This window comes from Natator depressus, chromosome 1, assembly GCF_965152275.1.
Source record: "Natator depressus isolate rNatDep1 chromosome 1, rNatDep2.hap1, whole genome shotgun sequence".
NCBI classification, from domain to species: domain Eukaryota; kingdom Metazoa; phylum Chordata; order Testudines; family Cheloniidae; genus Natator; species Natator depressus.
The window spans coordinates 27,740,292-27,768,268 of NC_134234.1; the positions used below are offsets into that span (position 1 = coordinate 27,740,292).

General features: G+C 39.3%; 1 protein-coding gene and 9 non-coding genes across 10 annotated transcripts; all 10 read right to left on the bottom strand.

Moving 5' to 3' along the window:
• Nucleotides 1-550: 550 nt before the first annotated feature.
• On the bottom strand, nt 551-27,971 carry TAF1D (TATA-box binding protein associated factor, RNA polymerase I subunit D). The gene is made up of 16 exons (XM_074956657.1): nt 27,843-27,971; nt 25,217-25,498; nt 21,266-21,710; nt 20,707-20,882; nt 18,767-18,821; nt 18,026-18,389; nt 16,824-16,899; nt 16,519-16,579; nt 11,613-11,674; nt 11,108-11,194; nt 8,811-8,868; nt 7,892-7,978; nt 6,644-6,712; nt 5,052-5,140; nt 3,836-3,928; nt 551-1,535 (listed from the first exon to the last, which is right to left on the bottom strand). The coding sequence occupies exons 2-6, from the start codon at nt 25,477-25,479 to the stop codon at nt 18,225-18,227; spliced, it is 1,104 nt and encodes a 367-aa protein (XP_074812758.1). The 5' UTR covers nt 25,480-25,498; nt 27,843-27,971; the 3' UTR covers nt 551-1,535; nt 3,836-3,928; nt 5,052-5,140; nt 6,644-6,712; nt 7,892-7,978; nt 8,811-8,868; nt 11,108-11,194; nt 11,613-11,674; nt 16,519-16,579; nt 16,824-16,899; nt 18,026-18,224.
• On the bottom strand, nt 3,652-3,784 carry LOC141981090 (small nucleolar RNA SNORA25). The gene has a single exon (XR_012637647.1). It is a non-coding gene; the product is annotated as a small nucleolar RNA SNORA25 (small nucleolar RNA).
• On the bottom strand, nt 4,376-4,496 carry LOC141981092 (small nucleolar RNA SNORA32). The gene has a single exon (XR_012637649.1). It is a non-coding gene; the product is annotated as a small nucleolar RNA SNORA32 (small nucleolar RNA).
• On the bottom strand, nt 5,257-5,397 carry LOC141981086 (small nucleolar RNA SNORA8). Its single transcript, XR_012637644.1, has one exon. It is a non-coding gene; the product is annotated as a small nucleolar RNA SNORA8 (small nucleolar RNA).
• On the bottom strand, nt 6,789-6,919 carry LOC141981094 (small nucleolar RNA SNORA18). Its single transcript, XR_012637651.1, has one exon. It is a non-coding gene; the product is annotated as a small nucleolar RNA SNORA18 (small nucleolar RNA).
• On the bottom strand, nt 8,334-8,406 carry LOC141981085 (small nucleolar RNA Z40). Its single transcript, XR_012637643.1, has one exon. It is a non-coding gene; the product is annotated as a small nucleolar RNA Z40 (small nucleolar RNA).
• LOC141981091 (small nucleolar RNA SNORA1) lies at nt 10,102-10,237 on the bottom strand. The gene has a single exon (XR_012637648.1). It is a non-coding gene; the product is annotated as a small nucleolar RNA SNORA1 (small nucleolar RNA).
• On the bottom strand, nt 11,354-11,496 carry LOC141981087 (small nucleolar RNA SNORA8). Its single transcript, XR_012637645.1, has one exon. It is a non-coding gene; the product is annotated as a small nucleolar RNA SNORA8 (small nucleolar RNA).
• Nucleotides 12,292-12,417, bottom strand: LOC141981097 (small nucleolar RNA SNORA40). The gene has a single exon (XR_012637654.1). It is a non-coding gene; the product is annotated as a small nucleolar RNA SNORA40 (small nucleolar RNA).
• LOC141981107 (small nucleolar RNA SNORD5) lies at nt 16,696-16,768 on the bottom strand. Its single transcript, XR_012637662.1, has one exon. It is a non-coding gene; the product is annotated as a small nucleolar RNA SNORD5 (small nucleolar RNA).
• Nucleotides 27,972-27,977: the final 6 nt, after the last annotated feature.

Genomic DNA, 27,977 nt, shown 5'->3' on the forward strand with positions numbered 1-27,977 from the left:
AGTATGGGAAACTGTTCACTGGGCAAATAAAAGTCAATGTGTGGGATTCCTTTGGTGGACTCCCCCAGCATGAACCAATGAGGCTGCATCTTCACTGCAAAGAAATAGGGCTTGAACTTTAGGTCCAGGGTTGATGTAGGGTTTTGGGACTGAGCCCTGGGTTGGTGTAGATGGCAGTGGGGGGGAAGGGAAGAGGGAGAGTTAGGTGACAGGGCATGACTTTGAGTAAAAATACCCAGGCTCAGGCCTAAGTTCCCTCTGTGTACCAGCCTCTTAAGCACTGCAGCTGCTCAGGGCTGTTTGTTGTTTTGGGGGGGAGGGGAGGGGAGGGGAGAGAAGAGATACATTGCCCCCAGACCTGCTGTGAGTAGGGGAGGCAGCTGTCCTATGGCCCCAACCTCAGCTGCTACAGCAGGGGACACACAGGTCTTCTTCCCAACCCTCTGCCCTGAGCCCCCTCCCACACTCAACTCCTCAGCCCCACCCCTGCAACATGAATTTTATGTGCCACTCTGGAGGTGATGTCACATCACATCACCTCCATACTGGTGCACATAAAAGTCATTCCACATGTTGGGAAAAATTAGAGGCAATGCTGACCATGTCTCTACTATACAAATACCCTTGACTAAAACATAAGTACTTGGGTTTGCTGCTGCAGTCATGGAGGTCCTGGGAAGTCACCAATTCAGTGACCTTTTAAAAGACAGCCTGTGTTCTAGCCACTGAATTCCTTACAATGCAGTTGTGTTGGGTTCAGCTCCTGATGTGATCAAGTTACCTAGGCTCTCAACTCAAAGATGCCACCCAGGACCCAGTTTAAATGATAATGAAAGACTAGCTATGTGCAGAATTGGGGTGCTACTACTATCCCTTCAGCCAGGGGTTCAGACTTCTGCACTGGTGACCCCTTCCACAGAAAGCCTCTGAGTGCAACCCCCCTTATATAAAGAATGTTTTTAATGTACAGATTATAAATGCTGGAGGCAAAGCAGGGTTTGGGGTGGAGGCTGACAGCTCATGGACCACCCCCCTAATAACCTGAAGGGCCCAATCCCCAGTTTGAGAACCCCTGCCTTAAGCCTTCAGTAAACTTGACCTGTAGGTAACCAAGTGTCAGCAGCAGCTGCATTGCTGAAAATTAAGCACAGGTGTGTTCAGCTAAGTTATAGGTAACTGAATAGTATGAGGAAAAACTAGACTTTCTACATAGTATGATATTTATTGAATGACTGCCACTTATTTGCAAGTAAGTTCTCAAATAACTTTAGAATGTGTCATTTTCCAGGGCTCACAATATACAACTGACTCAATCATGAAGCCAATGTAGCAGTTCACCCTGAAGTTTCCTGTCGATTAGAAGTTGACTCATTCCATTAAATCCTCCAAAACATGTTTTTAAAAATACATGTGACAGTTATCAAGTTTAGGTTAAAGGATTCAGTAATCAAGTTTACTACAGCAGCATCCAGTGGAGCAGTGCAAACTCAAGACATTTTAAGGTTGTCCACAGCTTAGGGAGGGATCTCACTGACCTAAAAAAAAAAAGCATAGATTCAGGTAACACTGCTGAGCTTCTGGTGATTAAGTCAGTGCATACAATTAGTCAAGTCCCCTATTAATAGATATTTAACCATGTAAGGAAATGATCAATATTCTGGTAACAGGGCCATACCACTTCCTAAAATAAAGCATTACACTGTCTATTAGTCTGGGAGCATGCATAATTCCATGGGCTAGTTAATGATAAAGAGGTAAGGGAGGTATCCTTTGATTCCTAACTCTACAGAATTATAATTTAAATGCTGTCACCCTCTGCAGTGTTGTAGTGGAGCCTCACTGCCCTTCCAGCTAGCTCCACTGGTTGGTGGAAATATTCCTACATCAGAAATGGGTCAAGTTGGGTATCATTCGAAAGCCCTTTTTCCCCCCACTAACAATGGTGTCAAACATGAAAAACAAAGAGGAACATTTTCTTAACACATAAAATCCAATTTTTTAAAATTACACTTTATCAAAGGCATGTTGAAACATGCAGCCCTTACACAGTTAAATCGTGGCCCCTGACTGACCGTATTGCCTTATCCGTTAATGCTCAGATCAGAATCCTGATCAGTGTTTTTTTTTTTTTTTTTAAATGTTACAGTATTGCACTGGCAAAGAAACAGTCCAATGGTACTGAGTACCAGCTTTGTTTATGCAAACAGTGTTGTAATGAGGCACTGGTTAAGACAAGCTTTCAGCCAGAAATTACTGGAATGCATCAGTAAATGGTAAGCACATAACATACACTGTTAAACACAAGGACTTTGTAACAATTACTTTGGAATTGTAACTTATACAGTGTACATAACAAGGTCCTCCCTAGTGGTATTCTTCAAAACTTCAGCTACTGGTTGGTACTGTCTCCCCACTGATACCTAAAAATGATCAAGACTGAAATCAAAGTGCCATGCAAATGCCTGTTACTTTCTGGTGACACTTTGATTTCAATTACAGACTACAATATTTGAAAATGTAGAAAAACATCCAAAATTTAATAAATTTCAATTAGTATTCTATTGTTTAATAGTGGGATTAAAACTGCGATTGACCACAATTAATTTTTGAGTTAATCATGTGAGTTAACTGCGATCAATCAACAGCCCTAATAAGTAAATAAAAAGATGTTGGGGTCCGTTCAAAAGCACCTGGCAGTCTGGATTTGGTATGTGGTCTGCTTATTGACTAGCCCTCATTTAGAAGTTGACCAACTCGCAGGTCAACTTCTGAATGACCTGTATGAAGAGTGAATAAGGAATATTATGAGCTTGAGTGACTGCTATTTAACAAGGATAATTCTGATATCTCAGCTTTACATAGCTGGCCTTCCAAAACCTCACCCCCTTTTCTCCCTTCTTGACAAAAAGGATGGCTCAGTCTGCATTCTGGATACAGCTCCCTCAACAAAAAGAAAAAGTCACTACAGCTCCTATGTTGGAGGTAGGGTTAGTCAAGTTACAAGATGGTATGGAGTTACTCTATCCATTCCCCAAGCCTATGGATGCTACCTCTATAGTGCTACACATTTGAGGTTCCCACAATCAGTGATTAGTGGATTAAAAATGAACATCCCCTGGTTTGGTTCAACCTTCACCCTCATCTGCAAGTCTGCTTTTGCTTCAAGGGTTGTTACCTAGAGCTGGCTTTTGGTTGCTAGATTGTCATTTATGAACGGATTGCTGTTGGAAGTGAAGTATGTGAAGATAAGGTAATACAAGTAAAACTTCCAAGGTTTTTTGGGTCCAGAGTTGGTCCTCAACTAGCAAGAGGAAATCTCCCACCATAGACAAAAGGGCTTAGAATAAAAAACATTTACAATTGTTATTTCTGTTTTAAATGTGAATACTTAGGGCCAGACCACCAACTGACTGAAGTGACACGTACACTAAAGTATGGGACTCAGCATCAAGCTGCTTTCCATCATACTTTAAATATTAATTTAAACCATTTCTTCCAGTTCTGAGGTCAGAAGCCTGAAGAACTTAAAATATAACCTAAATTCTGAAGCCACCATAAATTTTCCCATTAATTGGCACAGTTGCATTGGATCTGTAATTTGGAATGTTTAGTGGCACACCTCTTACACCTGATCAACACCCTAGCTGCACTACATCTATCTCCTCAGAAATAGGCCACGTAGCACACTAAGTGCTCATGGCATCCCACAGAGGATTTCAATATTAGGTCATCGCGTTAAGAGCTGCTGGTTTCAGAGCCATGCAAACCCTCTTTGAAATGACCTTAAGTATAGTGGCTGCTGTTGCTTATCAGAATTGCTTGCATGCATCCTTACCTTTGCAATACAGCTAGAAAGTCTTCTCCATACCCATGTCAGCGCCTGGTCTTCATTTGGAATTTGCGGTCAATGATTTGTCAGCAATAGACACTAAAGGGTTCAAGTGAGTCACCAGATTTAGTTAGTATCAAGCCATAAATTACAGCAAGGTGAGAGTTGCCTGAAGATAAGCCAGGAAAAGCACTCTATTCAGAGGCAGTTTAGCTAATGTTGTCAGTTTTCATTAGTTACATTTAAATGTAGGAGTCCTGTGATAAACTGCTCTTCAGTGAACCATTGAGGAGCTTCAAATGAAATCAAAACAGATCTTTATTAGAAATATTCAATAAAGTCAGGGATTTTTGCCTGTAATCCTTATAAAGAATGTACTGTTAAAGTGATAGTTCTTCCATAGTTAATATTTTAAAAATATTTTTTAGACAGCTTTAGCTGAAATCTGGCTATTCTTAACAGAACAAACCTATGTAAAAAGGTTCTCAGTGAGGATTTATGCAAAAACAGACTGACATGGAAGAGTGCTCTTTGATCCCTTACATTACTTGTTTCCAACAGATTTAGTGCTACTAAAGTAGCAATGCCAAAATCTGATGGAGTTACTTTATGGTCATGTCCACAGCACACCAGAAATGGTATTTCCTAGTATCCTTGGTAATGACCACTGATTGGAGTTTTGAGTAATACTTGAGCATTAAAACCTTTAATGGAAAAGGCCAGAGTTGTTATATGATGATGCAGAAGGCAACTTAAAGCTCTAAAAATTAAGCTGAGTATTGGAACAGTCGTCCTTGACAGATCGAAGCATTACAAGTGCTTACACCTCACAGTAGACATCAGTTCTTCCTTCACACAGCCTGGAACTTCAGGTTACTTTTTATCTTCAAAATTGTTTGAGGCACTAAATCACAATACCCATACAAGGTACATATGCAATGCCAGGTACGTATGTAAGAATTATCCTCATTTCAGATATGGGTAACAATTCAAAATTGATTTTGCCCAAGTCAAAAATGTTATCACAATTAGAGATGAGGACTGCCTTAGTCTTTGAGGTTTAGACTACACTTCAGCAGTGTTTCTACTTTATTCCAACATTGACTGCTGCAGTTTCAGCATATTAGATGTTCTCAAAATCTTAATTGTATTTTGAGTTATTTGCAATTATATACCTTCCAAATTGAATGAATAAATGTTTCAGCTGTTGTAAGTATATTACCTGTCAAACAAGTTGGTGTCAGGATACTGTGTTTCAAACAATTCTTTCATCATAATGAAATCTGGTCTGTCTAGTGTAGTGAAGTCCCTCTAAAAAGAATAAAGTAGTGAGTGCACCACTGATTGTCAGTCTTCTACAGCTGGTCAATGGCTTACTATACGGATAAGTTAAAATCAGATATATTCAATCCATACACATGACTCCAGTTTGTGTCAACAGAAATACCAGGTTTAACAAGCACACAGCAGCATGAAAACCAACGATGCCAAATGCTGAATCACTGTAGCACTGGCTTTTGAGCATCCCATCAGAAGAATGCTGTTGGATGCAGATACCTTGCAGTGCACAGTTAAAACAGTTTGTAACAGCTTCCACCATCCCAAAGTATCAGCCCATTTTAAAATTACATTTCTGTAAGCATTGAATTAGAAGTTAATGATCTAACAGTAGTAAACTCCGAGCAAAATTCCATTTTGCAAGCTGTGAAGTAACCAGAAGCATAAGAGGAGTCCTTATTAAATGAAGCTAGTAAAACTCGGTTTCCAGGATTATAAGAGGTATTTGTACCCCAACTGATGGATTTTTTAAATCAGAACATTTAGCTAGTTTTAGTCAAGACACTGCTGTCTGCAGTTATTCTGTGGCAAGATCCCTGGATTCTGCAACACTCCAGCACAGTGAATTGGAATTTCTGCAGCAATTTCATTGAATGAAAATACATCGGTTACTTTGATAAACTATTACCAGCAGGAGAGTGAGTTTGTATGTGTGGTTTTTTGAAAAAAGGGGGTGGAGGGGGTGAGAAAACCTGGATTTGTGCTGGAAATGGCCCAACTTGATTATCATACACATTTGTAAAGAGAGTGGTACTTTGGATGGGCTATTACCAGCAGGAGAGTGGGGTGGGAGGAGGTATTGTTTTATGGTCTCTGTGTATATAATGTCTTCTGCAGTTTCCACAGTATGCATCCAATGAAGTGAGCTGTAACTCATGAAAGCTTATGCTCAAATAAATTGGTTAGTCTCTAAGGTGCCACAAGTACTCCTTTTCTTTTTACATCTGTTACTTGACACTGATTTTACGCTGCCTCTACCTTTTCAATGTGTTGTACGTTTTTATTCTGAGTGCTTACAGCACTTCAGAAGATGGGAGTTTGGCAGCTGGAGAAGGGACAGTTGACTTTTGGCACATGGCCATGGAAAGTTCAGTTTGGGATACATAAATTCTGCTAAAGTTTAGTAAATCCATTAATGCTGCTTTACTTTCATTTGGATTTTAGCATTAGCAGCCCAGCAAAATGAGAGAGATTCACACCTCAAAGCTATTCTTTCAAATTGTCTACTAACTTAATATGTCTGTTTGTACACTCTCTGGTCTTGACAAACCATGAAGGTTAGAAAATCTGTTAAAAAGAAAACTTAGTTTTTCCAGCAAAGGCTGGGTGAAGGATTGATTTCACAATTTCTGAAGCTGCAGAAACAGAACACACGAGATCCTAGTTTTAGTTTAAACTGCAGGGTGACAACGTGATTCAACAAGTTAATTACAATGAGAATTCAAAGCACAGGACAAGTCACTCACTAAATCTTACCCAGCAATTTGCTCATTTCCTTTTGTGACAAGATTTTCAATCCATGTTGAGTGTTAACTAAGCTAGTGCCTACAGGACAGAAAATATATTGCTCAGTGTCCATGCATAGAGAGTTAAATAGTTACACACACCCCCCGCAATTAAAATCTGTCTTGCAGTTTTATCCCACGAGCTAACAAATAGTTCAATGGGTAAAGCGAAACCACAAGTTTGCTCTATGAGGTATTTCCAACGACATGAACCTACAGGAGAGGCTCCATCGGGATAGACCTCAACAGTTATGTGGTACTGTAGTAAGAAATACAGGGCTGAGATCCTACAGCTTCTGTAATTTCCAATATAGGACAAGCTTTGCCAGTATCAACCAGCCTAAAGATTAACTTCAACAGGAACACCTACTGAAGAGGTAAAAGCCTGCTTTTTCCATCATTTATAATGATTTCTGATCTTGTCCTGCCATTTGATATGAAGTCTTCATCGAACAAAGACTATGAGAATCAACAGCATCAATCTGGCGTTCTTGATCTTTCCTCACAATCCATTTCACTGCCAGAGTTGATACAACTGTGGCTCTATACATCAGAAGCTTTGTAGAAAACCTGATATCACAGCTTCCCCACAGACTGCTGACAGGCCCAAAAACTCTGCAGCAGCACCAGCTGCTGCTGTACACATGTCCACGTCTTTTGAGGATCCTTCAGTACAGTCTACAATGCTGCCCAAATATTTTAACAGCTGCCATCTGCTCTATGTCCCATCCAGACAGGTTTATACTGAACTGGTTATAATCTGGAACTGGAGACTGCTTGATAATGGCCAGCAATTTAGTTTTATCCAGATTATTAATCTGGACAGGAAAACTGACTATACACAAACTGCTATCAATTGCACAAAGTGACTGAAAAAAGGCAAAAAACTCCCTGCTATTTCTTCAGTTAGCCATCTCATGTTTTATAACAATAGGAATTAAGTTTTCAGGGGGAAGTGTAGTTCTATATGTTAATATTTAGCTGGCTATTTTTGTATAGATGTCCTTTGGAGATGCCAGTGAAGTTAAAAAATCCTTCACTTATGTGCAGAGATAGCACTGATAAAACTAAGTGTTCATTCTATGATATTTACAATTAAATTATTTAGTAAGGAATGCTTCTCAAATCAAATAAATCTGATAGAAGATAAGTTTACTTAAAACCAAAAGCCACCACTCACTGAATTTTTAATAAAAGGGCGAAGGGTAGAATTTCCTACCTCGTGAACAGGCATCTCCTCATTTCTGATTGACCAGACGGCTTTGTAATCACTTCACTTGCCTTGCTTCCTAAACATGTGCTCCACCTGAAAGATCGAGGTCAGTTTACAGCCACACAAACACACATAAGCAGCAGCAATTTTTAACAATGGGGTTGTACCACCATACATTTCCTGAAGCACCTGTGTTCTCCTTGAAAAATCACCCATGCAACTACTGGCCAGAACCCTACTTTTGGAGAGCTAAAAACTAGAACCCAAGGGATAAAGTTTAAAAAAACAAAAAAACACACTTGCCACACACACAGAGCAGTGGCAAACAAACACGATCGTCCCGATTGTAATGCATTTTTCCTTTAGTCTGATACTCAGGTAAGCTTAAACCATAAAACAGCAAGTGTGTACCTGAACTAGAGCAAGGCAGACAAGAGCCACATAACCCAAGTGTTCAGAAAGGCTGTCATCATTCACTCTTTTCAGAGCAGTTGAACATTTTGCCAATCATCATAACATTTCCTCACAATATCCTCTATATTCCGGAGCAGAATACACTTTTACTTTATGAAACATCACCTATTTCTTCCAATATAGAAAGAAATGCCAGTTAAATGAAAACAAAGCTCTAATTCTTCCTATACCAAAAGAATCTGATGGCAAGTTTAATAGGGCTAATTAACAATGAGTTTTATATGGCTCTTCAAAAGAGCCAACTAGAGGAATACAGGTCTGTGCATAATCCTCATTATGAAGCCTTTTGCTTTCCAACAAGGAGTGCACATTCTATCCTGATGCTACACACCCTGGCATAATCCAATCCTATAGCATGCAAATCAATTTTGAGTTAATGAGGCATGCAACACCCTTTAACCAGGTAGTTTACCACAAAATTCATTCAAGGAGTCACACCAGAATTTCTTACCAAGACACCAGAAGAAAATGTGATTTGTGACTGTGTGTTCCAGAGTTATTTGGACTCCCTGAAAACAAAGGGAGAGAATTCAGTTTGTTATACTCAAATGCCAGTTAAGTGGCCTCTACAATTTAAAATTTACCTTTCCCCTGGAATTGTTATAGAAGTAGTTTTATTACTCAATTTGCATTAGGCAGGATGTGGTTCACAATCATCCATTTACATGACTTTCAAACTGCAGTTCAAATGCTGACATTAAGTAATGAAAGAGAACGTGGGTGAGGTAATCTTTTATTGGACCAACTTCTGTTGGCCAAAGACAACCTTTTCAGCTTACACAAGAGCTTTCTTGTTCAGGTCCTGTGTAAACTCAAAAGCTTGTCTCTTTTACCAACAGCCAAGTTGGTCCCATAAGAAGATATTGCCTTACCCACCCTGTCCCACTAGTACCCTGGAACAAAAACAGCTACAGTAATACTGCAAAATACATAGTTTTCAAGTCTTTTGAAGGTATGGGACCTCCCTGTTCACTACAGAACCAAACCTTGCTAACATAAACCTCTAAATCCTCCAACCAGACTCCAGACACAGATAAATGCCTAAATATGAAAAGCCCAATTTCCAAGAAAGTGATATGAAGAGTCAAGTGGTCTTGTAATCTGCATCTTCAATTTCTTTGACAAAATGCTTGCTGCACCATATGTATTTAGATATTAACCTGCACTAGGGATGTAAACAACATTTAAAAACATAACTGTGTAACCAATTAAAATTCTATCAGTTACACAGTTAAATGTTTAATCAGGGAACTAAGGGTGTGGGGGCAGCAGCCAGGACCCTGGGCGGAGTTTAACAGTTATTGGTTAACTGGTAAGCATCACGCTTATCAGTTAATTGGGTTAGACTTTTACATCCCTAACCTGCACCTACCTGGATTTCTTATAGAAAGTCTATGGCTAAACTCAATCTAAACCACAGATCTTGTTTTGCTGCCCAGGGCAGGGGTTCTCAACCTTTTTCTTTCTGAGGCCCCCCTCAACATGCTATAAAACCTCCAGGACACACCAGGACTCCACTCCCAGTTTCAACCAAATGGGGGTACAAGGGCTTGTGCTTCACCTGCAGGTCATGGCCCCCTGGTTGAGAACCACTGGCCTAGCAGACAAAAACCCACATGTCAGAATAAATTGAAGCAGATGAGTATTTTATGATAATCTCAATACAGTGGACCATTTTTCAGAACCTATGTTTGAATTTACCCTTCTTTCTGGATAAAAAGTTCAAATTCATTTTAAGACAAGTTTGTTACAGGTCTCATTGTCATCACTGTAATTCATTTTACAGTGATGGAAGCATAACCTGTTACTTCTGTAGCCACGTTGCTCAATTCAGACACACACCATTAATTGTGCCTATTCTTAGTGTGTAACGAGGCAGTTTCACCCAGCTATCAAAAATTCATAGTCAACTATATTACAAAAACAAGATAGTCAACTATATTACAAAAAAATCAAACTATTCACCTAAATTAGTAGTCCATATACTGCTGGCTTTCTTCCCCTATTAGATTTAGCTTTAAAAGGCTCTGTTTGCCCAAGAAAGATTTGTGTAACCTTGGCACCCCTGCAGAAAAAAAAGTTTGCCACCTTTGAATTTGTTTGAGCTGGTCATACTGTACACTAGGAGGGAAATAGTTCAAATGGGTCTACACAGATGTTAGAGGTTTTCAATAAAAAACCAAGCTTTAAAAAACCACACATTTTTACCCAAGTAGACAGGGCCAAATTACTGCAGACCAGAAGTAAAAGATTAAAATGAACTGCAAGTAGCTTGACAAAAATGGAAGTAACGTAATGTGTTGAATGATCCCTATAGAGGAAAAGGGACATTTTAAAAGCTTCAAAATTAGTTGTCTACCTCAGATCCTAAAGCTTGCTCAAATTGACTTTGGTCTGCAAGAAGTCATTCTAGGGCACTGGATATCAGGAGCTTCAGTGGAACCAGCACCCAAGTTTGCAGAAATGCACAGCATATGGAAAGATGAAGGAAAAGGTCATTAGACAACACCTATTTAAGTGAAACTTGTGGGAGGGCTCCCAGCTCTTCTCATAGTGGCTTTAGAGTAAAAAAAGATATGGTGTCCCTTTTCAAAATAAAGGTTTATTTCTGCTTTAAACAAAAATGCACCTTCAAGTCCAGTTTAAGACTTGAGCATGATCATCAACTGACCTATCCCTATCTTGACACTAGCTATTTTCCTTAGTTTCCTTCCTGATTACAAATATGTACATTTCCTCTGTACATACCCTCTCAGTATGAAGATGATCTTCCTGACCGTGACCGCAGTCAGCTTGTGTTTCTCTACAGTCAGAATGCCATAGGAAATTCTCCCCCTTTAAAAAAACAAAAACAAAGATATTCTGATGCAAAGTTCACTTCATTTTTCTACTACTGTGATTTATAAAATTCTGTATTGGCACTTCCACAATATTTCAATGGCAACATTATTTCACCAGCTTCTGAATAAAACCACTTACAATTTAATTAAATCTACATGTTTCAACAGATATACCAGGTTTAACATGCATAACAGCATGAAAACCAACGATGCCAGATGCTGAATTACTGTGGCACTGTTTTTTTTTGAACACCCCATCAGGAGAATACTGCTGGATGCAGATACCAAAACAGTGCAACAATTCACTTGATAACCACTTTCTCCGAAAAGCCATGCATTTAAAATTTTAATTTCCCTAAAGAAAATTAGTGTACTAGAATGTGGTAATTTAACAGGAATGCATCATAGCTTACCCTTTTCACCAGCTACATATTTCCATTTTGATTTCATCAATGTATTTTGGAAATTCCAGAAACTAGAATGAAAAAACAAACTTTTCTAGAGTTTTATGTTCTGTTCAGCAGTTTACATTAGTCAAGCAAAAATTTGTTTATTTTTGAAATCAACACAATAAATGTTCAATATTGGCTCACCTAATGTAAGAGTTTATATATTTAGCAATTATTTCTCTCATACTGGTAGGTTAATAAATGCCAGTCACTTGTTTAAAACTGCATTTGAGGACCAATTATCAACTAGAAATAGACAGATTGGCTGGCCAATCTGCCTACTCAGAACTGATGCTTTATTCAATTCCCCTGGAAATGGTAGGGGATACTATGCCGAAAAAAAAGTTTCCACTATCCAGCTGCTAAAGGAAACAGACTGACATAAGAGAAAGACCAACAGGCAAGACTGTGGAATTATCAATCCAAGAAGTTGGCTGACTGTAGACATTTATGGTATTTGAGCAGCTGCATGTCTTCTCAGAATTTACATTAGGAGGGTCTAAAACAAAGTCAATGTAACTGGGATTAAGAGTAAACACTGAATATTTATATTATCCATTTTAGAGTCTGAACTTTATGCAAGCAGAGACTGGAGTTCTCCAGTGTTCACAGAAATTCTGTTCTAATGGAAGCACATTCAAAGACTGTCCCTTCTGAAAAGTAGCACAGCTCATATATTGATGAGTTGTGGGTTGCAAGAGAAGGGTTTACTCTTAGCACTTACTCCAAGATTTTGTCCACAGCAAAAAACAAAAACTGGAGATGTGCTGGGAAAAACAAACTTTTTAAACAGTCCTCCATGGGACTTCTCACTTTAGTTGAAAGTAGAATATTTATGCACTGTTCAAATGCAGGTGGTTCTAATAAGCAGTTGGTTATATATCTGGCAGTATTTACTTCAGCTACAAACCTGCATTTCCAATTTAATAGCAAGAGACTACATTAGCACAAAGTTAGGGTTGCTTGGCGGTATGTCATCCCCATGCACAACAAAGATTGAGCAAAACTCAAAACTTCTGAAAATCAAGAAATGCAGCTATGGTTGCCCATGCAATAATTCAACAACTGTGGGGTTGACAGAGAAGTAGTATGTGTTTTAATGAGGCATTTAATGAGGAACTGGGATTATTTAATCTGCAGAAGAGAAGAATGAGGGGGGATTTGATAGCTGCTTTCAACTACCTGAAAGGGGGTTCCAAAGAGGATGGATCGAGACTGTTCTCAGTGGTAGCAGATGACAGAACAAGGAGTAATGGTCTCAAGTTGCAGTGGGGGAGATTTAGGTTGGATATTAGGAAAAACTTTTTCATGAGGAGGGTGGTGAAGCACTGGAATGCGTTACCTAGGGAGGTGGTGGAATCTCCTTCCTTTGAGGTTTTTAAGGTCAGGCCTGACAAAGCCCTGACTGGGATGATTTAGTTGAGGATTGGTCCTGCTTTGAGCAGGGGGCTGGACTAGATGACCTCCTGAGGTCCCTTCCAACCCGGATATATTCTATGTTGGGGCATTGCTGAAAAAGGGCAGAGTTAAGGATGCACGAAAACACTAACTATGCATTTCCTGGTTTTCAGAAGTTTGAGTTTTAGTCAACTCAACATTCTGCAGGGGACAACATACAATCACTTTGCATTAAAAATTTTGTACTGAATTTTAGAATTTTTTTTAAGACGGGAAAAGATGTTTGGTAGGAGTTAGTAATCATTTAGGTAGTTGTGGAACAGGACATGCACCATTAGGGGATGCAGAGGTTTGGGGTGCCATGCCTCCCCTACCTGAGCACCCAACTTCTTCCCCTGCCCTGTTACCGTCCCCATTTATCCCTCTCACCTCACTGGAGCCCCAAATCCTTCTTCCTCCTGCTGCTCTTATAACCCTCCCAGGAAGCATTCACTTTTCTAGCCCCCTTCACTCCCAAATATTTTGATTATAAAAACAAAATTGTCACCTATGACTTACAAATTGTGGCAAACTTAAGACAAAAGGAGTTTTGAAGTGAGTGGCTGAAGTGGGGACTTGTGATGAACGTATCCTTATTAACTGAAGGTACGCTCACAGCAATCAAAAGGTTTGTGGATTCCTAAATGAATTCTTTGCTTCAGTCTTCACAGCTGAGGAGGTTAGGGAGATTCCCAAACCTGAGCCACCTTTTGTAGGTGACAAATCTGAGGAATTGTCACAGATTGAAGTGTCACTAGAGGAGGCATGGGAATTAATTGAGAAATTTTAACAGTAACAAGTCACCGGGACCAGATGGCATTCACCCAAGAGTTCTGAAAGAACTCAAATGTGAAATTGCGGAACTATTAACTATGGTTTGTAAGCTGTCCTTTAAATCAGCTACTGTACCCAATGACTGGAAGATAGCTAATGTAATGCTAATATTTAAGAAGGGCTCTAGAGGTGATCCTGGCAATTACAGACCAGTAAGTCTAACATCAGTACCGGGCAAATTAGTTGAAAGAATAGTAAAGAATAAAATTGTCAAACACATGGAAGAACAAATTGTTGCGCAAAAGTCAACATGGTTTCTGTAAAGTGAGATCATGTCTTACTAATCTATTAGAGTTCTTTGAGGGGGTCAACAAACATGTGGACAAGGGGGATCCAGTGGACATAGGGTACTTAGATTTCCAGAAAACCTTTGACAAGGTCCCTCACCAAAGGCTCTTACGTAAATTAAATTGTCATGGGATAAGAGGGAAGATCCTTTCATGGATTGAGAACTGGTTAAGAGACAGGGAAGAAAGGGTAGGAATAAATGGTAAATTTTCAGAATGGAGAGGGGTAACTAGTGGTGTTCCACAAGGGTCAGTCCTAAGACCAATCCTACTCAACTTATTCATAAATGATCTGGAGAAAGGGGTAAACAGTGAGGTGGCAAAGTTTGCAACTACTAAACTGCTCAAGATAGTTAAGACCAAAGCAGACTGAAGAACTTCAAAAAGATCTCACAAAACTAAGTGATTGGGCAACAAAATGGCAAATGAAATTTAATGTGGATAAATGTAAAGTAATGCACACTGGAAAATAACCCCAACTATACATACAATATGATGGGGGCTAATTTAGCTACAACTAATCAGGAGAAAGATCTTGGAGTCATCGTGGATAGTTATCTGAAGATGTCCACGCAGTGTGCAGCGGCAGTCAAAAAAGCAAAAGGGATGTTAGGAATCATGAAAAAAGGGATTGAGAATAAGACGTAGAATATCTTATTGCCCTTATATAAATCCATGGTACGCCCGCATCTTGAATACTGCATACAAATGTGGTCCCCTCATCTCAAAAAAGATGTACTTGCATTAGAAAATGTTCAGAAAAGGGCAACTAAAATCATTGGGGGTTTGGAACAAGTCTCATATGAGGAGAGATTAAAGACTAGGACTTTTCAGCTTGGAAAAGAAGAGACTAAGGGGGGATATGATAGAGGTATATAAAATCATGAGTGGTGTGGAGAAAGTGAATACGGAAAAATTATTTACTTTTTCCCATAATATAAGAACTAGGGGCCAAACAACGAAATTAATGGTTTAAAACAAATAAAAGGAAGTTCACTCAGCGCACAGTCAACCTGTGGAACTCCTTGCCTGAGGAAGTTGTGAAGGTTAGGACTATAATGGGGTTTAAAAGAGAACTGGATAAATTCATGGAGGTTAAGTCCATTAATGGTTATTAGCCAGGATGGGTGTCCCTAGCCTGTTTGTCAGAGGGTGGAGATGGATGGCAGGAGAGATCGATCACTAGATCATTACCTGTTAGGTTCACTCCCTCTGGGGCACCTGGCATTGGCCACTGTCTGTAGACAAGATACTGGGCTGGACAGACCTTTGGTCTGACCCAGTATGGCCATTTTTATGTTCTTATGACACTGCTTGCTGGAGGGAGAAGTGGGAGCTGGAGAGTTCCTGGCAACTGCAGTTCTTAACATGCCCTGAAAGAAGGAGGCAACATACAGGAAATCTCCACAAATGTCTGGGTCCCAGCATCAGCCTGTTTCTTGCTCTGGGATGCCCCACAGGTGGGCTGTGAGGGGATAGGGTGTGGGTGTCTGGCCTCACTACTGGGCTCTGGGGGGAAGGGGCAGAGAAACAGGAACAGGGTTGTCATAGGGGTTTCCTTAACACACTACTCCTGGAGGAATGTGTGTCTGTACTGTTACAGACATAGCTGCTGATAGATATTTTGAAATAAATTACCAAAATACTTGAAACTAACATGATTATATAGTGTTATTTTGACAAACAAAATACAGAATTTTTCAAAATTTTACAATATTGTGCACAGAATATTTAATTTTGGGGGGCAGAATTCTCCCAGGAATATTATATGGACCAAGTAAGCCTTCACAAGCACTTGAATACTGATATTATAGAGTGAGCAAAACACCTGCACAGGGCAGAATTATATCCAATATGAAATTGGAAGTCACAACACTATAGATGTAGGGCATAAGATAGTATTAGTCTGAGGGAGCAGAACAGGAGGACAAGAAAGATTTTAGAAGATAGTTTACCAGAAATCTTAAATTGAGAAAGCAAGATATCACGTTGAACAAGCACAGCAGCCTGAGAACTCCAGATGCCAAGTTATTTGTAGTATTTCTTTGAGCATAAGGATAACTGCATATAACTGTCTGACCACTACTGTAATCAAGAGTTCCAAGTTCTAGTCCCATCTCAAACAGACTCTCTAATTTTGGCCAAGTCATTTAATCTGTTTCCATTACTCAACCTTCTACCAAATCAAGTATCAAGCGAGCAAGATTAGAATACATGTGATTTGTATCTTTTCAAAGAGCCAGTCAGATGATTTTCTTTCAATAAATTGAAAAACTATCATGAAAAGAAATACAACGAAAGCGGCAACTTACCTCTTGCAGCAGAAAAACTAAAATGGTTCCTCTCTCTCCCTCCAAAAAAAGGCCAATTGAACTAAAAATGCAGAAATGGAAAAGAGCCAGATGAAGTCTCAGGTTTTCAGCATCAAAGATTAATATTTCTAACCATTACATTTGTAATAAGCTACCTTTCATGGGATATTTAATCAGTTCTGTTCAGAATTAGAATTTAGTTCATTTGTGAATCACCCAGCAGTTGAACAGAGAAATTCATCATGTGAACTGCAATGTGAAGTCAGGTAGATCAAGTACTATATATAGCACCTGCAATACCTTACCCAGCAAAAACTCCAGTCCCAGATCCAGCATGAAGTTTTTCAAATCATGCTGAGAGGATGTTTCCCATGTTCAAGCCTACAAAGAAAGAAGTTAAGCAGTTCTCAGACCAGTGTTAGAGATAGTTTGATACTACAGCCTAAAAACTGATCTTGCAATTTTACTCTACATAGCTAACATAATTCAGTAGATAAAAGTAAAGCCACAAGTTTTATGTTGAACACCACAAACCAGCAGAAAAGTTTCTACCAGGATTGAAATGATTCACCTGACTTGTTCCTCATGTCTTACTAATGAGATTCAACTAAGATCTCAAAATGAGATAATTATTTAAGAAGCCCATATATGAAGCCTGCAAACTGTACACAGCTAAAATATACAAGCTTGTGTTCTATTACTGTCAATATCCCACCCTGTCCCCAATTTTGGATTATGTTTGCTGTGTGACAGGAACTTGTTTGTACAATATCACTCCAGACTGGGGCCTCTGAACACCACTATAACAATTTAATAACTATGTCCTATATGTGCTTTAGCCTTATTCGCACAATTTAAGAGACGACATTTTCACACCTTAAACATTTTTGTTAGATCCACCAGCACTGAGGAAGTCTTACGTATTAATTTTTTTAAGACAAGAAGTTTGGGGTCATTTAGCTCTAGAATTTGAACAGATTGAGGGATGAAAGATTGAGACTTCTTAAAGAAGAGAAAGAAAAGGTATCGTATTATCTACTCAGCATTTCTAATATATATGTGTTCAAATTACTGTCCACACTTACAAGTAGCACAACTCATATCATCATCAGTTGTGGGTTGCAAAAGAGTCATTTTATTATTAGCACAGAATTCGAAGCTTCTGTCCATGTTAGACAAAAACAAAAGAATGAAGTGCTTCTGAAAGTGATATGCTGTATGGAATATATGCATTAAGTTTCAATCACACTTTTCAATTTATATCACTATTTTCTACAGAGGCAGAAGGCTGTTCAGACATGATTTCTTTAAACTAAGGTTAGGGTGAAAGGAGGCAAGGTTAACCTCTGAACCAAGTTAATTTGATATTTTACCTTCCTTTTCTACAGATAGCACTGAGCAAATTAAAACCTCAAAGCTTCATAAGAGCAGCTTCTTTATTACTATATTTTTCTTGCAACATTTACAATTTTATCTCTAGACACTGCTAAACAAATCATATACTCACCCAAAGGAGACTGAAATTATATATTTACAACCTAGATGATGCTAGACCAATCAATTGCAATAACAGTTTCCTTAGTTGGAATGTTGAACATAGTTTTTGTCTGAAGTGAATTTTTTTTGCTAGGCAGAGCAGCATATGCAGACATGCATGCTCAGAGTCAAGGTTACAGCAACCAGCATTTATGCGGTTCCATGATGTACTAGTTTTCTGATCCATGTAGCATCTCATGTACAGGCCCAGGCCCATCAGCAGCATATTCTTCCTCTTCATCTTCATCTTCTCTGATCAGATTTGCATGTTTTGCTTTTGTCTTTGATTTTTTCTTGCTTGGAAGTTTGCTGCTTAATATGAAACAGCTGTTCTCCTAAGTCAATGGAAGATATAAAACTGATCAGAATAAAAGCCAATTATAAAGACAAGGTTTGAAGTGGGATTTTGCCAGTAATTTTTGGAGATACAGAACAGTATTTCCCAAGAACTACCCATGAGTAATTCTCATAACTGTATTCCTCAATTTAGGATTGTTTGCCACCCCAAACAAGACAAAACCATGAATTTTCAAATAAAAATTTTTTTAAATCGAGAAGCAGGGTCAGAGATGGCATATATAATAGTTCATATAGTCTAATTCTAGGAACAAATATTTAATCCAAAAATACTTTAATTTTGCTTGATTGTTCTTTTGTTTCATTTGCTTTAAAATGCTACACAGGGTAGTGAAGTTAACAAAGGTTTACTCACAACTATTGTGGCACCAAATTCTTCTTGATCAGGATCCAAGCTGTGGTCATCTTCACTGAAATAAAATGGTCCAGAGTTTGGTTAGGTTTATGTAATAGCACAAAATACTAAGACTACAAGTAGTCTTTGATTTTTACCTCCACCAAATCTTGAGTTTCTCTTGGTCTCAATGCTACTACTTGTACCTACATGAGGATGCCACTCCTGCAGAAGTCTGATCTCAAGTAACACCTCCCAAAACAATTAGAAACTAGGTAGGACAAGCTTTCAATGATATTACAAAGAAGAGGATAATTGGGAAGGAAGAGGTAGAGAGAAGGCCTTCAGAGTAGATATGAGAAAGTGGACAGGGCAGCCATGAAGAAAAGCCAACTGGTACACTGAAGAGATAAAGAGGACAGGTCTGTATTAGGAAAAAGAAGAGAAAGCCAAATAACACTTCTTTTACAGCCAAACGTGGGCCAAAAGAGGTGAGGGGATAAGGTTCGCCTGATATTACATCTGTGGGTGAACCACTGCTGAGCAACGTGTGCAAGGAATAGTTGTAACCTTTACCCAAGAATCTTTAACATGCATAGTCTGACTGCTCCCTGGTTCTTATTTTGAGCAGGGTAATCTGTCTGCAAAAAATTTTCTACTCTTCAGCTTTCCACTTCTCTAAATGACAGGTTTCAGAGTAGCAGCTGTGTTAGTCTGTATTTGCAAAAAGAAAAGGAGTACTTGTGGCACCTTAGAGACTAACCAATTTCATGAGCTACAGCTTCTGCTCAAATAAATTTGTTAGTCTCTAAGGTGCCACAAGTACTCCTTTACTTCTCTTAATGGAATTTTCTCTGAAAATGTAGTCAGAGGCACAACCATTACACATGGTATACTTCTACACATTAGAGACCAAGGCAAATCATCCTGCAGCCTTTATTCGCAGAACTAGGCCTCCCTCCAGTCAACTACACTGCCACCATCACCAAGGGCAGAAGGATTGGGTTCTTATTCTTAAGAAGTTTTTCCAATCTTCAGCCACTGTAAATTACCTTGTCACTTAAAGGAACATGCCAACTTGAAACATACTCCATTTGAGAAGTGAGTTAAGAGATTTTATTATTGATCCCCAAGCATCCTTGCTAATTGTTATGATTTTACATCTTCCCCTCATGGCTGTGTGAAACACCCATGTAAATGGGGGGAAATGACAGACCACATAGGAGAGAACAACAAAACTTTACAGAATACACTTTCTAATACCTAGTCAGTTACATTAAGTCTCTGATCTTTCAGCTATAGAAAGCTCAGCTATTATTTGTAATAAGTGTAGACAAGTTTCAGACAAGCATGATTTTAAGTTGACTATTTCCCATTCCACTCAGGTTACTGAATCAAAAAAAATGCAAGGGGAAAAAAAGACCAAAAAAATAAAAAGGACAAAACAGTCCTCAGACTTGACAGGTTACACTCCATGAAATCCCAAGCCAATCCCTATGCCACAAGATGCCAAGGCTTTTTTTGTTTGTTTTTTTTGAACTGGGGCTGGATCTTATGGCTTCCCTCACAAAGTGATACTACATGAAAGGTGTGAACAGTTTCTCAAAACAAGTACTTTTAGTAATTCCCAATCCAGATTTAAACTCTATTAAATCTAAAATTACCAAAGTTTAAAGTTCATAGATCAAGTCTGATAGAAACATGCACACAGTGGATGATGGTCTCACACTACAGTGAGACTTAGAAAACCTGAGTTGAATGCCCAGGTCTGCCACAAGCTTTCTGTGAGACCTTGAGAAACATGTTTGCTCTGATTCCTCAATTCCTGATCTGTATGGGGATATACTTCCCTGCCTCAAAGAGACAGGAAATAGATAGAAGCCAGTTAAGGAAATAGATGAAAAGTTTTTTGGGGGGGGGTTTTTTGGAAATTATAACAAAGTATTTAAGTGTGAACTTACTTTGTCTCCTGAATAGGAGAAATGGGTCCTTCATCATCTAAGTATTTGTGTTTCCGCATCGCCATACATTCATTTTCTAAATCCTCACTAGCATTCAGGTTTTTTAAAGCCTTTTTGAGATGTTCTTCATACTTGAGCATCTTAATGTATTGGAAATATCCCTTTAAAGCTGCTTGCTAAGAAAAAGATTTCTTGTTACATTATGCAAGACCTTGAAAATCAATGTCATTAAGACAGACTGACTTCTAATACCAAACATAGACCCTTCAGCTTACATTTAAAATATGCTATACAGCAAATCAGTTTCAAGCATTTAGTACTAACTGATAAATTATGTATGCAGATTACTTGACAACAATCTCATCTATAATGTTGTACTGAAAGTGTGAATTTAATTCACTGTACTCTGTGCCCAAATTAGTCAATGGTTCTTAAGTGCAAAAGCACAATAGTTACCTTGTGACAACTGCCATTTCAGTTTTTGTTTGCAAAGACTGAAGTTTGTTCTGCCTGTAGAAACCACTCCAATTTAAAAAACCCATAGACAAAAAAATCTCACCTCATATTCAACAATCATTTTCATGGGGAGATGTTTCCTTCCATATTCTTTTTCCACAAAAGGAAACTGAAAGCCTCTGTCTAGAAGTCTTTTTTTCTGCTCTTCTTGTGAAGCAGTTAGCCGTGGTCTCCCTCTAGGCTTTCCTGTGCTCTTATACCTCTTCTCTTTCTCTTTTGGTTTCTCCTTACATCTTTGATGTGCTCGTCTCCTATACTTCCTCCTCAAGTGATAGTCAAAACTGGCTTTCAAATTGGGTGCAGATCTAGACAGCCCTGGGGATTTAGCCAACTTAAATGGTGATCCAGGGTCCGGAGAAGAGTCAGTTGAAGTGTCTCTGTCCAATGTATTTGCTGGAGACTTTGCCAAGTGTCTTGCTGAACTTCGAGCTGAGGGTGTAATGTTACACTCAGGTTGGAAAAAGCTGCCAGTCGAATCAGAAAGGTCACTATGATAAAACAAGAGTAAATTGTTAACTTTTTTTGAAGGCACAGTTGATGTTTCTGATAAATTACACTCTGATTACAAAGAATTCTCCCATTATCAAACAAAATTATCTTCTCTACCCTAGTAGCTTTGGAGTGATTAGGTATTATTGGTGATTAGTATTAAAAAATTTGACTAAGTATGGCTCTTAGATACCACAGTAATGGATGCATTAGAAACACCTAATGCACTAGATCAGTAAACATGCATCTTAATTTCAGGTGACACCACAAGGGAGTTAAGTAGAAAACTGACTACAAGCTACGTAAGATTCTTTATGGAAAAAAAATTACCTGAGTTCTATTCTCAAAAGGGTAGTAGGTAAAACTTCAAATATTTAGAAGGTGGGACTGGACAACGGGATAGTTCATTCAATAGTTGCCCTGTTCTGTTCAATCCCTCTGAAGCATCTGGCACTGGCCACTGGGCTAGATGGACCATTGTTCTGACCCATTATGGTCACTCTTATGTTCATAGTCTTTGTATGAATACAGAGCCTTTCAGAGATGTCAAAGCTTTATTCATACAGCTTTATAGGTGTGAATTAAGCCTCCATGCCACTGCGAAGCAGGGAACTGTATTACAGATGGAAAAACCTAAGTATTAAGGCACAGAGTGGGTTCACAACTTGGCTATGGTCACATAGGAAATCTGACAGAGACCCAAAAAACTTAATTCCCATACCCATGCTTTAACCGCAAGACTGCTATCCCTTCCTTGGAAAATCTGTTTAGTACCAGTTTGACTTCATATTGATTGGAAATCACATGGCAACTTGCTGTAACATGTCTGCTTGAAATGAAAGCCAATCTGTTTGGTCACTCTAGCAGAGGTTCTCAAATGTTGTCATAGTGAGTCTAAGGGGGTGAAGGGGGAGCAGGTCCCCACCCCATGACCAGCATCAGGGATCCCACATCACTTCCTCCCTAGCATGGGCAAACATGCTATTCCCAGTAGGCATCAAGAGCTCCTACAGAGCTCAGAGCCCACTTGTGACCTGTGTGAAATGAGTTGGTCCCAATCTAGTTCCAAGGCCCAGGAGAGGTGGGAGCAAAGAGTATGTCCCATGGAGAAAATTGTGTTCTCTTATTCTTTTTGTATATGAGACCTAGATACCACAATGGATGGAGATGTGAGGGGCTGACAGGTGTTTTACACAAGCAAAGAAAGTATGTGTGTGTGGGGGAAGGTCACTTTATGCATGTGCATAGGGGCACTGTTGGGGTGAGGGGCAGCAGTGCAGCTGAATGCCAAGCTGGAGGTGGTGTATGCCCCTTTCCCTGCCAGTGGACAGGCACCCTCCCACAGAGCACATAGGGCTCCCTCCCCACCAAATGCATGCTCAGGCAATGGCCACGCAACTAGAGTGGGGCTGGTGTAATTCTGCCCCATAGCAAGGGACGCAGTGTGCATGGCTGAGCAGGAAGATGGCTCCACACCAGTTTCTCCAGCTCCTCTGTGGGAGAGGGGCATTACAGCTGCCAGGAGCCTCTGTGCCACAAGTGGAGTATGAGCTTTGGTCCAACCTAAAGGGAGCTGTGCAGGAATGAAGGAGGCAAGATGCTGCTGGGAGGAGGGGGGCATGTACTATGGAAGCACAGTGGGGAGGCAGCCCCTGCCAGCTCCATCAGCAAGTGCACAACCCTTTCCCCAGTAAGAAGGGTTCAGCACTGCTGCAGCAAGCCACTAGCAAATGTTAGAGTGTGCAAAAGGAGGAGATGCAGTTTGAGAACTAGCACCTCCCCAGGTGCACACTTACCTCCCCCAAGGTACAATTTTGTTTGAGATCCTCTTCTCCACCATATTCTTAAAGTTTAAGAGGTAAAACACTTCTTGCCACAACCAACTTCTGCCTGTACCTTAAAAATTCTATATAATGGCTCTCCTTAGCGTTTTGTTGGTTGCTACCACCCTGCAGAGAAAGGCTACGATACTAGGGCAACTTCATTTCTGTAACTGTTAAAATTGGTTTAACCTGCTTACACAAAAAAAATTTAGTTCAGTAGTAAATGCCCACTGTAAAGCTACTTTGAAATAATCTCTGAATAATGGTTTGGATGAAGAGGCTGGTAGCCCCGGCTCCTGGATTATACTCCATACTTGCAGCTTTGCCAGTGACTGACTGACCTTGGGTAAGCCATCCCGTTCTTCACATAACCCAGCTAGAGAACAGCCACACTTCTCTATCTCACAGACCTATCAGATTTCTTTGCTGAATTCTCTTACAAAACCTTGTGTAGTCAATCTGCACAATGACAAGTGCTACCAAATCCAAAATTTTGCTCCTACTTTTGCACTAGGATTGCCTACACAAGATACAGGGTGACAGAATCAGATGCACTATTTATGGAAGACTTTGGATGCAAGGAACTACAGAGGAACAGAATACTGGAACTGAAAGTCACTTCCTTACTACTCAAGTACAAGCACTAGATTGTTACTGGAAAGTTGCTGACTTTTTTAAAAGCAAGTTTATGGGGTATTTGCAAGCCTTTAAAAAAAATTTATATCCAACTGAAAAAAGCCAGATGGAATTTTAGTCCTAGAGCCTTAATAATGTTGCCTAACCAAAAGAGGTAATTCAAAGGGTAATGATATTGTTTAATAAATCATTAAAACCAGCTTAAAATGTAGGCGAATAAAGACTGAATTCCTGGTACCCCATCACCATATGGTTTGTTTAAATAAAAAATGGCCCCAAAAGAGCAAAACTGGAAGGGAGTTAAGAAAAAATTCCAACAGAAAGTCAATATATTGACTTTATTTTTTATTACTTCCATGGAGGAATTGTGGCAGATAGATCTATGAAGTCTTTCAAGCCAAAGTAGATATGACATGGGTTAGGAGTTCTAGGGTATCCTAGATAACTATTTACATAGGATATTTAGACTGTTCACTCTTTGGGACAAAGTCTGTCTTCCTGTGTTTGGAAAATACTTGCCTAACACATGTGGGGAACTAACAAAGAAACAGCCCTCCCCCCAAAAATCACTCAAATGAACAGTAGAATCTCAGTTATGAACACCTCAGGAATAAAGGTTGTTCGTATCTCTGAAATATTTATAACTGAACAAAAGTTGTTCTGAAGTTGTTCCTTCAAAAGTTTACAATTTAACATTGAATTAATGCGACTTTGAAAGTTTACTATGCAGAAGAAAAATGCTGCTTTCCTTTTTTTAGTAGTTTATATTTAACACAGTACTTTACTGTATTTGTTTTTTGTATCTGCTGCTGCCTGATTGTGTAATTCTGGTTCCAAATGAGGTCTGTGGTTGAATGGTCAGATTGTAACTGAGGTTTAACTGTACTGCATATGCACCAACCCAAGTACATCATCCTAAACAGAAGTCAACAGCATGAATTGTTTTCAATCAAGATCTCATGCACCTGACTTTGGGATTTTAAGAGATTTAGTACATTCAGTCTGTTTTACCAGACATGTAGCTTAGGAGGGGGAAAAAAACTCACGTCTCTGAATCGCTGTCATCCAGCAAGGCATTGGTTGGGACAGTGGTCAAGTGGGTGAAACATTTGGAAGATCTACCACTGGTGTACGATTCCTGTGAAGAATTTTCACATATAGAATCTTTCTGTGCAGAGCCTAAACATGAATTCCTTGCAGTTACATGTTTATGCACATTAGACTGTTGTTCTTGAGACATACATATTAGATCTTGGGAATCTTCAAAGTTGTCAAAAGCTGAAGTCTTGGCTTCATCAGTATCAGTCATTCTGAGCTTTCAATTTGTTCTAAAATAAAAAAATATTCAATAAAAGATCAATCAGCAGGGGGTTTTTTGGTTACACTTAGGTTATCTTAAGTCAGCAGTTCTCAACCCGTGGCCCAATTAGCACAAGGCCAGCCCATGTGCAGGGTCTGTCAGGTTCCCAGCTGGCCTCATGCAGATGGGGCAGAGTGGGCAGCCAGCCGACCCAGCACTGCAGGGGTCCAGGCTGCCCTGCCCAGTCCCTGCAACCCAGGTAACACACTGCAGGCCACATATGCAGCCCACAATGTGTAGAACAGTTGAGAACCACTGCCTTAACTATTTGCACATCCGAGAGACTGATTCAGGTGAACATCAAGCTACTTTGTATTAAAGTTCAGAATAACCATCAGCTTTCAGCTATGTAGGGTATAACACTCATTTTCTTCACCTGCAACCAAATAACTGCAACATGCATAGTGTATGCAGTGACTAGTCTGAAAAACATTAGTATTAAGATAAGAAGGTGGACATAACCCATCCTTTAGGATTCTGCAAAATTATTACAAATAACTCAGTTCTAAGACTTTTTGTCCAAAAAAAATATTTTATTAAAAATCTTCAGGGTGTAGTATAAAATATCCTTCCTGCACTGCCCCAATATTGAGCATTCAGGTTTTTTGGAGCAGTAAATAAAAGTCTTTGCAGATAATCACCTATTATATTTCCCAGCGATATTTCAAAAAAGTTGTAATGTTTAAAAAAGTGTGTACTTTTAACAATATTTAGTTGTGTCCCAAAGAGTGCTTTGCAAACATCCAATTAGTCTCATAACAGCACTGATATAGGAAAGTATTCTCATCTTACAAATGAAAAAACTGAGGCAGAGAGGTGAGACATACCCAAAACAATGGACAATGCATGTTGCAAGCAGGGATTAATATTCAAGAGTGAGGTTTTCCGGAGCACCTGCTGGAGTAAAGGGTAGACAAGTCCTATTGATTTGTTCACTCCTTCCCTCCACCAGGCATACTGGAAAATCTCATCCCTACTAGATCAAACTCCTGAAGTTTAACCCAATAAGCTGGATAAGTAGTCTGAACATTGTTACATGTACAGATCTCAGGCGAATATCAGCAGTTGACATTGGCAAAAAGTGTGCCAGCCTTTGGCATCTGATGTTAACTGCTAACTACTGAAATAAAGAATGTTAGGAGTGCAGGGTTGTGATGCCAAAGGGGGAGCCACACATGTTTGCAATCCCTGCAGATAAAGGGGAAAGGTGATGTAGGGAGTAGGATCTGCTTTGCCTAGTTTAAAACATTTAGGGAATGGTATTATTAGGAATTTTCCCTGACAAGGGACAATAGTAGAAAAGTGATCTGTACAAGAAAAGTAAACATTAAATCAGTTAAGGTCAAAAGGCGCTTTTTCTTCTGTGCAGGTACTTTTTACTTTCTCTTGTGATAGCTCAAATAATTTGCAACAACACTAAAGATTAATACTGGCAGTGTTTGCTACTACATGAAGCTTTTAAAAAAGTGTAAAGTTATCTATAGAAAGTTGAATAAACTATACATTAATTTAACTACCTATAATACTCAAGACCCACAGAGATAAGATCATTGTAATGATCTCATCAGTATATAACTGTCGTTTTTCCACAGAAAAACAACTTCCAAACTGTAAGAAGGAAAAAAACTTCCTCAATGGTGTTACAAGCTTTTTTCTTTTTTAACCCCGCAGGGTAAGCAAGACGAAAGAAGGGCATACTGGAATGATGGTGTAGTAGGCAGATAGAGCTCCTGAATAAAGCTGGGAAGTGAGATGGTGCAGTTTAGTTTAAAAATGTGACTAGGTTTGATATCTTATTTGTGTATCTCAGCTAATAAAATTTTAAGCATTTGAGAAGAGCTCATCTCTTATTGCATCTAACACAATATTTGGGCCCTACGCAGTTAGGGCAACTGGGTACAACTGCACTGTTAATTTTAGTAGCATCATGCATCTGAAGAAGTGGGCTTTTTACCCACAAAAGCTTATGCCCAAATAAATCTGTTAAGATGCCACCGGACTCGTTGTTTTTGTGGCTACAGACTAAAGTGGCTACCCCTTTGATAATTGTTAAGCATGGAATTCATAACTGGTGAAAAATGTTTCCAGAGTCGTAAACATTATTATTGTACCTAGAGGCCTCTACTAGAAACCAGGACCCCAATGTGCTAGGCATTATACTCCTAATAAAGACACAGTGTAGTTTACAATCCAAGTAGAAGATGAGGTACATCAAGTGAAAACACAACAGCAGAGAGGGGTCACAAGGTAACAGAAAAATAACGGATAGTGACAGCACACCACTGGCTTAACTATGGTGCTTTCAAACTTACATGTGTACACAAACATGCAGAAACGTCAGACTTTTTCATACAGTTCCACAACACCAGTTTTCTCCCTGCCCTAACATGGCAAGGGCTGATCCCTGCTGCAGACAACTAGCGGCACCACCTCTCCTGCCATAGAAA

What these genes read in the sequence shown, in the direction of transcription:
- TAF1D (XM_074956657.1), bottom strand. Translation starts at nt 25,479, where the DNA reads ATGACTGATACTGATGAAGCCAAGACTTCAGCTTTTGACAACTTTGAA. An exon ending in AAATGATTGTTGAATATGAG is followed by an intron (nt 20,883 to 21,265) that starts GTGAGATTTTTT and finishes TCTTTTTCTTAG; the next exon opens with CAAGCAGCTTTAAAGGGATA. An exon ending in TCTCCTATTCAGGAGACAAA is followed by an intron (nt 18,822 to 20,706) that starts GTAAGTTCACAC and finishes ATTTTATTTCAG; the next exon opens with TGAAGATGACCACAGCTTGG.